General features: G+C 36.4%; 1 protein-coding gene across 1 annotated transcript in view; it reads right to left on the reverse strand.

The window, feature by feature from the left end:
• Positions 1-15,000, reverse strand: part of LOC115168418 (teneurin-2) — a gene marked incomplete in the record, with an annotated part of 309,391 nt that overhangs the window by 83,392 nt on the left and 210,999 nt on the right. Inside the window, 1 exon segment of the mRNA XM_029723673.1 lies at positions 11,409-11,647. Within this exon segment, the coding sequence (XP_029579533.1) occupies positions 11,409-11,647 (239 nt within the window).

Genomic DNA, 15,000 nt, shown 5'->3' on the forward strand with positions numbered 1-15,000 from the left:
AACTGATGTCTGTTTCATGTAATATAGAACTGATGTCTGTTGGATGTAAATATAGAACTGATGTTGGATGTAAATACAAAACTGATGTCTGTTGGATGTAAATATAGAACTGATGTCTGTTGGATGTAAATATAGAACTGATGCATAATGGATGTAAATATAGAACTGATGTCTGTTGGATGTAAATGTAGAACTGATGCATAATGGATGTAAATGTAGAACTGATGCATAATGGATGTAAATATAGAACTGATGTCTGTTGGATGTAAATATAGAACTGATGTCTGTTGGATGTAAATATAGAACTGATGTCTGTTGGATGTAAATATAGAACTGATGCATGTTGGATGTAAATATAGAACTGATGTCTGTTGGATGTAAATATAGAACTGATGTCTGTTGGATGTAAATATAGAACTGATGCATGTTGGATGTAAATATAGAACTGATGTCTGTTGGATGTAAATATAGAACTGATGTCTGTTGGATGTAATATAGAACTGATGTCTGTTGGATGTAAATATAGAACTGATGTCTGTTTCATGTAAATATAGATCTGATGTCTCTTGGATGTAAATATAGAACTGATGTCTCTTGGATGTAAATATAGAACTGATGTCTGTTGGATGTAAATATAGAACTGATGTCTGTAGGATGTAAATATAGAACTGATGCATGTTGGATGTAAATATAGAACTGATATCTGTTGGATGTAAATATAGAACTGATGCATGTTGGATGTAAATATAGAACTGATGTTGGATGTAAATATAGAACTGATGTCTGTTGGATGTAAATATAGAACTGATGTCTGTTTCATGTAAATATAGAACTGATGTTGGATGTAAATGTAGAACTGATGTCTGTTGGATGTAAATATAGAACTGATGTCTGTTGGATGTAAATATAGAACTGATGCATGTTGGATGTAAATATAGAACTGATGTCTGTTGGATGTAAATATAGAACTGATGTCTGTTTCATGTAAATATAGAACTGATGTCTGTTGGATGTAAATATAGAACTGATATCTGTTGGATGTAAATATAGAACTGATGTTGGATGTAAATACAAAACTGATGTCTGATGGATGTAAATATAAAACTGATGTCTGTTTCATGTAAATATAGAACTGATGTCTGTTGGATGTAAATATAGAACTGATATCTGTTGGATGTAAATATAGAACTGATGTTGGATGTAAATACAAAACTGATGTCTGTTGGATGTAAATATAGAACTGATGTCTGTTGGATGTAAATATAGAACTGATGCATAATGGATGTAAATATAGAACTGATGTCTGTTGGATGTAAATGTAGAACTGATGCATAATGGATGTAAATGTAGAACTGATGCATAATGGATGTAAATATAGAACTGATGTCTGTTGGATGTAAATATAGAACTGATGTCTGTTGGATGTAAATATAGAACTGATGTCTGTTGGATGTAAATATAGAACTGATGCATGTTGGATGTAAATATAGAACTGATGTCTGTTGGATGTAAATATAGAACTGATGTCTGTTGGATGTAAATATAGAACTGATGTCTGTTGGATGTAAATATAGAACTGATGTCTGTTTCATGTAAATATAGATCTGATGTCTCTTGGATGTAAATATAGAACTGATGTCTCTTGGATGTAAATATAGAACTGATGTCTGTTGGATGTAAATATAGAACTGATGTCTGTAGGATGTAAATATAGAACTGATGCATGTTGGATGTAAATATAGAACTGATATCTGTTGGATGTAAATATAGAACTGATGCATGTTGGATGTAAATATAGAACTGATGTCTGATGGATGTAAATATAGAACTTATGTATGTTGGATGTAAATATAGAACTGATGCGTGTTGGATGTAAATATAGAACTGATGTCTGTTGGATGTAAATATAGAACTGATGTCTGTTGGATGTAAATATAGAACTGATGCATGTTGGATGTAAATATCGAACTGATGTCTGTTGGATGTAAATGTAGAACTGATGTCTGTTGGATGTAAATATAGAACTGATGTCTGTTGGATGTAAATATAGAACTGATTTCTGTTGGATGTAAATATAGAACTGATGCATAATGGATGTAAATATAGAATTGATGCATGTTGGATTTAAATATAGAACTGATGCATGTTGGATGTAAATATAGAACTGATGTCTGTTGGATGTAAATATAGAACTGATGTCTGTTGGATGTAAATATAGAACTGATGCATGTTGGATGTAAATATAGAACTGATGTCTGTTGGATGTAAATATAGAACTGATGTCTGTTTAATGAAAATATAGAACTGATGTCTGTTGGATGTAAATATAGAACTGATATCTGTTGGATGTAAATATAGAACTGATGTCTGTTGGATGTAAATATAGAACTGATGCATGTTGGATGTAAATATAGAACTGATGTTGGATGTAAATACAAAACTGATGTCTGATGGATGTAAATATAGAACTGATGTCTGTTTCATGTAAATATAGAACTGATGTCTGTTGGATGTAAATATAGAACTGATATCTGTTGGATGTAAATATAGAACTGATGTTGGATGTAAATACAAAACTGATGTCTGTTGGATGTAAATATAGAACTGATGTTGGATGTAAATACAAAACTGATGTCTGTTGGATGTAAATATAGAACTGATGTCTGTTGGATGTAAATATAGAACTGATGCATAATGGATGTAAATATAGAACTGATGTCTGTTGGATGTAAATGTAGAACTGATGCATAATGGATGTAAATGTAGAACTGATGCATAATGGATGTAAATATAGAACTGATGTCTGTTGGATGTAAATATAGAACTGATGTCTGTTGGATGTAAATATAGAACTGATGTCTGTTGGATGTAAATATAGAACTGATGCATGTTGGATGTAAATATAGAACTGATGTCTGTTGGATGTAAATATAGAACTGATGTCTGTTGGATGTAAATATAGAACTGATGCATGTTGGATGTAAATACAGAACTGATGTCTGTTGGATGTAAATATAGAACTGATGCATGTTGGATGTAAATATAGAACTGATGCATAATGGATGTAAATATAGAACTGATGTCTGTTGGATGTAAATGTAGAACTGATGTCTGTTGGATGTAAATATAGAACTGATGTCTGTTGGATGTAAATGTAGAACTGATGTCTGTTGGATGTAAATATAGAACTGATGTCTGTTGGATGTAAATATAAAACTGATGTTGGATGTAAATACAAAACTGATGTCTGTTGGATGTAAATATAGAACTGATGTCTGTTTCATGTAAATATAGAACTGATGCATGTTGGATGTAAATATAGAACTGATGCATGTTGGATGTAAATATAGAACTGATGTCTGTTGGATGTAAATATAGAACTGATGTCTGTTGGATGTAAATACAGAACTGATGCATAATGGATGTAAATATAGAATTGATGCATGTTGGATTTAAATATAGAACTGATGCATGTTGGATGTAAATATAGAACTGATGTCTGTTGGATGTAAATATAGAACTGATGTCTGTTGGATGTAAATATAGAACTGATGTCTGTTGGATGTAAATATAGAACTGATGCATGTTGGATGTAAATATAGAACTGATGTCTGTTGGATGTAAATATAGAACTGATGTCTGCTTAATGTAAATATAGAACTGATGTCTGTTGGATGTAAATATAGAACTGATATCTGTTGGATGTAAATATAGAACTGATGTCTGTTGGATGTAAATATAGAACTGATGCATGTTGGATGTAAATATAGAACTGATGTTGGATGTAAATACAAAACTGATGTCTGATGGATGTAAATATAGAACTGATGTCTGTTTCATGTAAATATAGAACTGATGTCTGTTGGATGTAAATATAGAACTGATGTTGGATGTAAATATAGAACTGATGTCTGTTGGATGTAAATATAGAACTGATGTCTGTTGGATGTAAATATAGAACTGATGCATAATGGATGTAAATATAGAACTGATGTCTGTTGGATGTAAATGTAGAACTGATGCATAATGGATGTAAATGTAGAACTGATGCATAATGGATGTAAATATAGAACTGATGTCTGTTGGATGTAAATATAGAACTGATGTCTGTTGGATGTAAATATAGAACTGATGTCTGTTGGATGTAAATATAGAACTGATGTCTGTTGGATGTAAATATAGAACTGATGCATGTTGGATGTAAATATAGAACTGATGTCTGTTGGATGTAAATATAGAACTGATGTCTGTTGGATGTAAATGTAGAACTGATGTCTGTTGGATGTAAATATAGAACTGATGTCTGTTGGATGTAAATATAGGACTGATGTCTGTTGGATGTAAATATAGAACTGATGCATAATGGATGTAAATATAGAATTGATGCATGTTGGATTTAAATATAGAACTGATGCATGTTGGATGTAAATATAGAACTGATGTCTGTTGGATGTAAATATAGAACTGATGTCTGTTGGATGTAAATATAGAACTGATGCATGTTGGATGTAAATATAGAACTGATGTCTGTTGGATGTAAATATAGAACTGATGTCTGTTTCATGTAAATATAGAACTGATGTCTGTTGGATGTAAATATAGAACTGATATCTGTTGGATGTAAATATAGAACTGATGTTGGATGTAAATACAAAACTGATGTCTGATGGATGTAAATATAAAACTGATGTCTGTTTCATGTAAATATAGAACTGATGTCTGTTGGATGTAAATATAGAACTGATGTTGGATGTAAATACAAAACTGATGTCTGTTGGATGTAAATATAGAACTGATGTCTGTTGGATGTAAATATAGAACTGATGCATAATGGATGTAAATATAGAACTGATGTCTGTTGGATGTAAATGTAGAACTGATGCATAATGGATGTAAATGTAGAACTGATGCATAATGGATGTAAATATAGAACTGATGTCTGTTGGATGTAAATATAGAACTGATGTCTGTTGGATGTAAATATAGAACTGATGTCTGTTGGATGTAAATATAGAACTGATGCATGTTGGATGTAAATATAGAACTGATGTCTGTTGGATGTAAATATAGAACTGATGTCTGTTGGATGTAAATATAGAACTGATGCATGTTGGATGTAAATATAGAACTGATGTCTGTTGGATGTAAATATAGAACTGATGTCTGTTGGATGTAAATATAGAACTGATGTCTGTTGGATGTAAATATAGAACTGATGTCTGTTTCATGTAAATATAGATCTGATGTCTCTTGGATGTAAATATAGAACTGATGTCTCTTGGATGTAAATATAGAACTGATGTCTGTTGGATGTAAATATAGAACTGATGTCTGTAGGATGTAAATATAGAACTGATGCATGTTGGATGTAAATATAGAACTGATATCTGTTGGATGTAAATATAGAACTGATGCATGTTGGATGTAAATATAGAACTGATGTTGGATGTAAATATAGAACTGATGTCTGTTGGATGTAAATATAGAACTGATGTCTGTTTCATGTAAATATAGAACTGATGTTGGATGTAAATGTAGAACTGATGTCTGTTGGATGTAAATATAGAACTGATGTCTGTTCGATGTAAATATAGAACTGATGCATGTTGGATGTAAATATAGAACTGATGTCTGTTGGATGTAAATATAGAACTGATGTCTGTTTCATGTAAATATAGAACTGATGTCTGTTGGATGTAAATATAGAACTGATATCTGTTGGATGTAAATATAGAACTGATGTTGGATGTAAATACAAAACTGATGTCTGATGGATGTAAATATAAAACTGATGTCTGTTTCATGTAAATATAGAACTGATGTCTGTTGGATGTAAATATAGAACTGATATCTGTTGGATGTAAATATAGAACTGATGTTGGATGTAAATACAAAACTGATGTCTGTTGGATGTAAATATAGAACTGATGCATAATGGATGTAAATATAGAACTGATGTCTGTTGGATGTAAATGTAGAACTGATGCATAATGGATGTAAATGTAGAACTGATGCATAATGGATGTAAATATAGAACTGATGTCTGTTGGATGTAAATATAGAACTGATGTCTGTTGGATGTAAATATAGAACTGATGTCTGTTGGATGTAAATATAGAACTGATGCATGTTGGATGTAAATATAGAACTGATGTCTGTTGGATGTAAATATAGAACTGATGTCTGTTGGATGTAAATATAGAACTGATGTCTGTTGGATGTAAATATAGAACTGATGTCTGTTTCATGTAAATATAGATCTGATGTCTCTTGGATGTAAATATAGAACTGATGTCTCTTGGATGTAAATATAGAACTGATGTCTGTTGGATGTAAATATAGAACTGATGTCTGTAGGATGTAAATATAGAACTGATGCATGTTGGATGTAAATATAGAACTGATATCTGTTGGATGTAAATATAGAACTGATGCATGTTGGATGTAAATATAGAACTGATGTCTGATGGATGTAAATATAGAACTTATGTATGTTGGATGTAAATATAGAACTGATGCGTGTTGGATGTAAATATAGAACTGATGTCTGTTGGATGTAAATATAGAACTGATGTCTGTTGGATGTAAATATAGAACTGATGCATGTTGGATGTAAATATCGAACTGATGTCTGTTGGATGTAAATGTAGAACTGATGTCTGTTGGATGTAAATATAGAACTGATGTCTGTTGGATGTAAATATAGAACTGATTTCTGTTGGATGTAAATATAGAACTGATGCATAATGGATGTAAATATAGAATTGATGCATGTTGGATTTAAATATAGAACTGATGCATGTTGGATGTAAATATAGAACTGATGTCTGTTGGATGTAAATATAGAACTGATGTCTGTTGGATGTAAATATAGAACTGATGCATGTTGGATGTAAATATAGAACTGATGTCTGTTGGATGTAAATATAGAACTGATGTCTGTTTAATGAAAATATAGAACTGATGTCTGTTGGATGTAAATATAGAACTGATATCTGTTGGATGTAAATATAGAACTGATGTCTGTTGGATGTAAATATAGAACTGATGCATGTTGGATGTAAATATAGAACTGATGTTGGATGTAAATACAAAACTGATGTCTGATGGATGTAAATATAGAACTGATGTCTGTTTCATGTAAATATAGAACTGATGTCTGTTGGATGTAAATATAGAACTGATATCTGTTGGATGTAAATATAGAACTGATGTTGGATGTAAATACAAAACTGATGTCTGTTGGATGTAAATATAGAACTGATGTTGGATGTAAATACAAAACTGATGTCTGTTGGATGTAAATATAGAACTGATGTCTGTTGGATGTAAATATAGAACTGATGCATAATGGATGTAAATATAGAACTGATGTCTGTTGGATGTAAATGTAGAACTGATGCATAATGGATGTAAATGTAGAACTGATGCATAATGGATGTAAATATAGAACTGATGTCTGTTGGATGTAAATATAGAACTGATGTCTGTTGGATGTAAATATAGAACTGATGTCTGTTGGATGTAAATATAGAACTGATGCATGTTGGATGTAAATATAGAACTGATGTCTGTTGGATGTAAATATAGAACTGATGTCTGTTGGATGTAAATATAGAACTGATGCATGTTGGATGTAAATATAGAACTGATGTCTGTTGGATGTAAATATAGAACTGATGCATGTTGGATGTAAATATAGAACTGATGCATAATGGATGTAAATATAGAACTGATGTCTGTTGGATGTAAATGTAGAACTGATGTCTGTTGGATGTAAATATAGAACTGATGTCTGTTGGATGTAAATGTAGAACTGATGTCTGTTGGATGTAAATATAGAACTGATGTCTGTTGGATGTAAATATAAAACTGATGTTGGATGTAAATACAAAACTGATGTCTGTTGGATGTAAATATAGAACTGATGTCTGTTTCATGTAAATATAGAACTGATGCATGTTGGATGTAAATATAGAACTGATGCATGTTGGATGTAAATATAGAACTGATGTCTGTTGGATGTAAATATAGAACTGATGTCTGTTGGATGTAAATACAGAACTGATGCATAATGGATGTAAATATAGAATTGATGCATGTTGGATTTAAATATAGAACTGATGCATGTTGGATGTAAATATAGAACTGATGTCTGTTGGATGTAAATATAGAACTGATGTCTGTTGGATGTAAATATAGAACTGATGTCTGTTGGATGTAAATATAGAACTGATGCATGTTGGATGTAAATATAGAACTGATGTCTGTTGGATGTAAATATAGAACTGATGTCTGCTTAATGTAAATATAGAACTGATGTCTGTTGGATGTAAATATAGAACTGATGTCTGTTGGATGTAAATATAGAACTGATATCTGTTGGATGTAAATATAGAACTGATGTCTGTTGGATGTAAATATAGAACTGATGCATGTTGGATGTAAATATAGAACTGATGTTGGATGTAAATACAAAACTGATGTCTGATGGATTTAAATATAGAACTGATGTCTGTTTCATGTAAATATAGAACTGATGTCTGTTGGATGTAAATATAGAACTGATGTTGGATGTAAATATAGAACTGATGTCTGTTGGATGTAAATATAGAACTGATGTCTGTTGGATGTAAATATAGAACTGATGCATAATGGATGTAAATATAGAACTGATGTCTGTTGGATGTAAATGTAGAACTGATGCATAATGGATGTAAATGTAGAACTGATGCATAATGGATGTAAATATAGAACTGATGTCTGTTGGATGTAAATATAGAACTGATGTCTGTTGGATGTAAATATAGAACTGATGTCTGTTGGATGTAAATATAGAACTGATGTCTGTTGGATGTAAATATAGAACTGATGCATGTTGGATGTAAATATAGAACTGATGTCTGTTGGATGTAAATAAAGAACTGATGTCTGTTGGATGTAAATATAAAACTGATGTCTGTTGGATGTAAATATAGAACTGATGTCTGTTGGATGTAAATATAGAACTGATGTCTGTTGGATGTAAATATAAAACTGATGTTGGATGTAAATACAAAACTGATGTCTGTTGGATGTAAATATAGAACTGATGTCTGTTGGATGTAAATATAGAACTGATGCATGTTGGATGTAAATATAGAACTGATGCATGTTGGATGTAAATATAGAACTGATGCATGTTGGATGTAAATGTAGAACTGATGTCTGTTGGATGTAAATATAGAACTGATGCATGTTGGATGTAAATATAGAACTGATGCATGTTGGATGTAAATATAGAACTGATGTCTGTTGGATTTAAATATAGAACTGATGCATAATGGATGTAAATATAGAACTGATGCATAATGGATGTAAATATAGAACTGATGTCTGTTGGATGTAAATATAGAACTGATGTCTGTTGGATGTAAATACAGAACTGATGTCTGTTGGATGTAAATATAGAACTGATGTCTGTTGGATGTAAATATAGAACTGATGTCTGTTGGATGTAAATACAGAACTGATGTCTGTTGGATGTAAATATAGAACTGATGTCTGTTGGATGTAAATACAGAACTGATGCATGTTGGATGTAAATACAGAACTGATGTCTGTTGGATGTAAATACAGAACTGATGTCTGTTGGATGTAAATATAGAACTGATGCATGTTGGATGTAAATATAGAACTGATGTCTGTTGGATGTAAATACAGAACTGATGTCTGTTGGATGTAAATATAGAACTGATGCATGTTGGATGTAAATACAGAACTGATGCATGTTGGATGTAAATATAGAACTGATGTCTGTTGGATGTAAATACAGAACTGATGCATGTTGGATGTAAATATAGAACTGATGTCTGAATCAGAAAGGGTGTTTTTTCTACTGATTTTGTCGTTTTTGGCGACTTCCCCATCTGTGGACTCTAGTCTCCAGGGTAATAGGGCAATAAAGGCCTCGACAACACATCTGACTCCTCATAACCTCACACACACGCAGCGGTGTAAAGTACTTAAGTAAAGATACTTTAAAGTACTACTTAAGTAGTTTTTGCGTATCTGTACTATACTTTACTATTATATGTTTGGCAACTTTTACTTTTACTTCACTACATTCTGTAATAAAATAATGTACTTTTTACTCCATACATTTTCCGTGAGACCCAAAAGTACTCACTACATTTTGAATGCTTAGCAGGACAGGAAAATGGTCCAATTCACACACTTATCAAGAGAACATCCCTGGTCATCCCTACTGCCTCTGATCTGGCGGACTCACTAAACACAAATGCCTTTTCTGTAAATTATGTCTAAGTGTTGGCGTGTGCAACCTGGCTATCCATCAATAAAAATAAAATACAATTGTGCCGTCTGCTTTGCTTAATATAAGGAAGGAAGTTGAAATGATTTATACTTTTACTTTTGATACTTAAGTACATTTTAGCAATTCCATTTACCTTTGATACTTAAGTATATTTAAAACCAAATACTTTTAGACTTTTACTCAAGTAGTAATTTACTTGCGTCATTTTCTACTTACTCAGGTTTGAGATTTGAGTACTTTTTCTACCGCTACACACACACACACACACACACACACACACACACACACACACACACACACACACACACACACACACATGAGCGCATGCACACAAAAAAAGCTTTTAGGAAGCGAGAGAGAAAGACACAACTACCAAAATACACCCTCTCTCACTGCCCACATCTCTCATACTTATGCTCACTCCGATTTTTATTTTCCCACTCCATCCTGCTCTCTCTCTCTCTTTCACGCTCCCTCTCTCCATCTTTTACTAGAGTAACTCAGTGAGAGTACAGAGAGATCTATTCTCATCTTCTTTCCATAGCTCATCTCCTTTATACACCTGCCATTGCTCTGCTAGAGATATCTCTATCCTTTAAACTGGTCTCAAATCAGTGATAATGCTCCAGCGGCCTGCTGAGTCTCTGTGTGTCTGAGTTCTTTATCTGTTCCCAGACCTGTGTATGTGTCCAAGCACCATGCTGTGACTGTGGGCTTTGAAAGAAACTAAGTGGTATGCTCACACAACGATTCCCACAGCACCACGCCAGCCAACGAGCCACATGGGGTGTAGTATCAAATCAGACTCCTTGTTACAAATCCAAACCAGGCTACATGCAACACAGCTGCTGATATTGATGAACTGCAATCAAACCAGATTGATCAGGAATTGATCAACATTCTGGTCCCCACAGGTGAGCAGGGAAGCAAACACAAACATGATTATATGTGAGCGTGTGTGTGAGTGTGTGTACTCTACCTACCTATAAAGTAAGACAGTAGTATAGCCAGCAGGCTGAGTGTGTGTACTCTACCTACCTATAAAGTAAGACAGTAGTATAGCCAGCAGGCTGAGTCTGTGTACTCTACCTACCTATAAAGTAAGACAGTAGTATAGCCAGCAGGCTGGCTGTAGTAATGGCCGACACGGCAGCACATTTCCAGCTGCAGTACTTAGACGGCTTATTGAGCTTGAAGGCAGAGCGGGAGAAGGTGTTTCTGGGTAATAGGCGAGGGGGCGGAGAGTAGACCGTCCCAGAGGTCAGAGGGTAACCGGGAGAGGAGCTACTGAAGAGAGGGGTCGTCCCCGACGACGTCTTAAACAGGAAGTGCCTGAAGAGAGAGAGGGGAGAGAGAGAGAAGGAAAGAGCGATGTTCGTTTTAGTTGGACAGAAATTCTACACACAGAGGTTCAAAACACACACAGTCAAAACACAAAGAAACCCCAAAGAACTAGAGAGAGATATGAGGCCAGAGATTGAGAGTGGAGAGAAGCAGATAGATATGAGGCCAGAGATTGAGAGTCAATTGCTCTCAGATGTGAAGGAAATACTCATGCACGCGCACACACACACACACACACACACACACACACACACACACACACACACACACACACACACACACACACACACACACACACACACACACAAACGTCCCACTGGGCACACACTGGTTGAATCAATGTTGTTTCCACAACATTTCAATGAAATTACATGGAAACATCGTGGAATTAGACGTGGAATTGACGTCTGTGCCCAGTGGGGTGTGCCTTTACCCAATTTCACTTTTAAGGAAACTTTAATGATACCTTTCCACTGCGTTATTTTCTATATCCTTGGTCTGAGTAGAGATTCTATTCTGACGGTAACAACTCAAGGTCTCTCTAAACCTACCCCTGTCCACTTTCCCCACCCTCGCTCTCTCGTTCTCTCTCATCCATCTCCCTCGCTCTCTCTTTCTCTCTCAACCATCTCCCTCCCTCTCTCTTTCTCTCTCATCCATCTCCCTCGCTCTCTCTTTCTCTCTCATCCATCTCCCTCGCTCTCTCTTTCTCTCTCACCCATCTCCCTCCCTCTCTCTTTCTCTCTCATCCATCTCCCTCGCTCTCTCTTTCTCTCTCATCCATCTCCCTCGCTCTCTCTTTCTCTCTCATCCATCTCCCTCCCTCTCTCTTTCTCTCTCATCCATCTCCCTCGCTCTCTCTTTCTCTCTCACCCATCTCCCTCCCTCTCTCTTTCTCTCTCATCCATCTCCCCTCGCTCTCTCTTTCTCTCTCATCCATCTCCCTCGCTCTCTCTTTCTCTCTCATCCATCTCCCTCGCTCTCTCTTTCTCTCTCATCCATCTCCCTCGCTCTCTCTTTCTCTCTCATCCATCTCCCTCCCTCTCTCTTTCTCTCTCACCCATCTCCCTCCCTCTCTCTTCCTCTCATCCTCTCCCTCACTCCATCTCTCTTTTCCCTTCTCTCCTTCCATCTCCCTCGCTCTCTCCTTTCTCATCTCCCTCCCTCTTCCTCTGTCCTCCTCTGCTCTCTCTTCTCTCACCCATCTCCCTCCCTCTCTCTTTCTCTCTCATCCATCTCCCTCGCTCTCTCTTTCTCTCTCATCCATCTCCCTCGCTCTCTCTTTCTCTCTCATCCATCTCCCTCGCTCTCTCTTTCTCTCTCATCCATCTCCCTCGCTCTCTCTTTCTCTCTCATCCATCTCCCCAGTGAGGTCAGAGCTAAGGGAATGGATCAGAGAAGGATTTTACCCATCATCCCCCACTCATACTCTCCATTATCCTCTGTTAACACCACACCTGCTGTTCACCTTGAATACCCTCCTCCTCTTCTCTTCTTCTATTTTCCTCATCCTGTCCTTCTCAACAGTAGCATCTGTTTCACTCGATCGTCCTCCTCTCCTCTCTAGCTTCCTTCCATCTCTCCTCTCCTTCTCTCTACCTTCCATCTCTCCTCTCCTTCTCTCTACCTTCCATCTCTCCTCTCCTTCTCTCTACCTTCCTTCTCTCCTCTCCTTCTCTCTACCTTCCATCTCTCCTCTCCTTCTCTCTACCTTCCATCTCTCCTCTCCTTCTCTCTACCTTCCATCTCTCCTCTCCTTCTCTCTACCTTCCATCTCTCCTCTCCTTCTCTCTACCTTCCATCTCTCCTCTCCTTCTCTCTACCTTCCATCTCTCCTCTCCTTCTCTCTACCTTCCATCTCTCCTCTCCTTCTCTCTACCTTCCTTCTCTCCTCTCCTTCTCTCTACCTTCCATCTCTCCTCTCCTTCTCTCTACCTTCCATCTCTCCACTCCTTCTCTCTACCTTTCTTCCATCTCTCCTCTCCTCTCTACCTTCCTTCCATCTTGTCCATCCCTCCCTTCTTTACCCATCATACTTTTCATCTGCCCACTCCTGTCCACTCCTTCTCTCTTCTCTGGTTGATATCTCTTCTCCTCCTCTCCTCCTCTCCTCTCCATATCCCATCCCTATAGCGGTAGAGACAGAACTAAGACCAAACTGAGTAAAAATGACAAAAAAAAAAAAACTCAAGCACTCCCAAAACCTTCAACATGTGTCCTTTATCATGCACACACACACGCACACACACACACACACATGCACACACACACACACACACATGCACACACATACACACCTACTTTTGCTACAGTTCCCCAGGTGGTCTGACAGAACAAAGCCTTTGTGTTTGTGTGACAGATCAGACAGTCAGGGGTCAACACACTGCTGCAAAGCTGACTGCAGTGTGTGTGTGTGTTTGTGGGGGGGGGGGGGGGGGGGGGGGGGCTGGTCACCGACAATGACGAGACAGCCTATAGGGAGGAGGCGCCAGGATAACAACCTCTCCCTCAACTTGATCAAGACAAAGGAAATGATTGTGGACTAGAGAAGAAGGACATTCTCATCGACGGGGCTGCAGTGGAGCAGGTTGACACCTTCAAGTTCCTCGGTGTCCACATCACCAACAAACTAACATGGTCTAAGCACACTAACACAGTTGTGAAGAGGGCATGACAAAACCTATTCCCCCTCAGGAGACTGAAAATATTTTGCATGGGTCCTCAGATCCTCAAAAAACTATACAGTTGCACCATCGAGAGCATCCTGACTGGTTGCATCACCACCTGGTATGATAACTGCTCGGCCTCCGACTGCAAGGCACTACAGAAGGTAGTGCATACGGCCCAGTACATCACTGGGGCCAAGCTTCCTGCCATCCAGGCCCTCTATACCAGGAGGTATCAGAGGGAGGCCCAAAAAATTGCCAAGGACTCCAGCCACCTTAGACATAGATTGTTCTCTCTGCTACTGTACAGCAAGTGGCAAGCGGTACCGGAGCGCCAAGTCTAGGTACAAAAGGTTTCTTAACAAGTTTCTACTCCTGAACAGTTAATCAAATGGCTACCCAGACTATTTGCATTGTCTCCAGCCCCATTTTTACACTGCTGCTACTCTCTGTTTATTATCCATGCATAGTCACTATACCTCTACCTACTGTAGATGTACATATTAACTCAAGTACCCCTGTATATAGCCTCACTACGGTTATTTTATTGTTGCTCCTTAATTATTCTTTACTTTTACATTTTTACTATTTATTTTAGATTGTTTTACTTCAGTTTATTTTAGTAAATACTTTAACACTTTTTTTCTTAAAACGGCATTGTTGGTTAAGGGCTTG

The sequence above is a fragment of the Salmo trutta genome, chromosome 3 (genome assembly GCF_901001165.1).
Source record: "Salmo trutta chromosome 3, fSalTru1.1, whole genome shotgun sequence".
Taxonomy (NCBI): Eukaryota; Metazoa; Chordata; class Actinopteri; order Salmoniformes; family Salmonidae; genus Salmo; species Salmo trutta.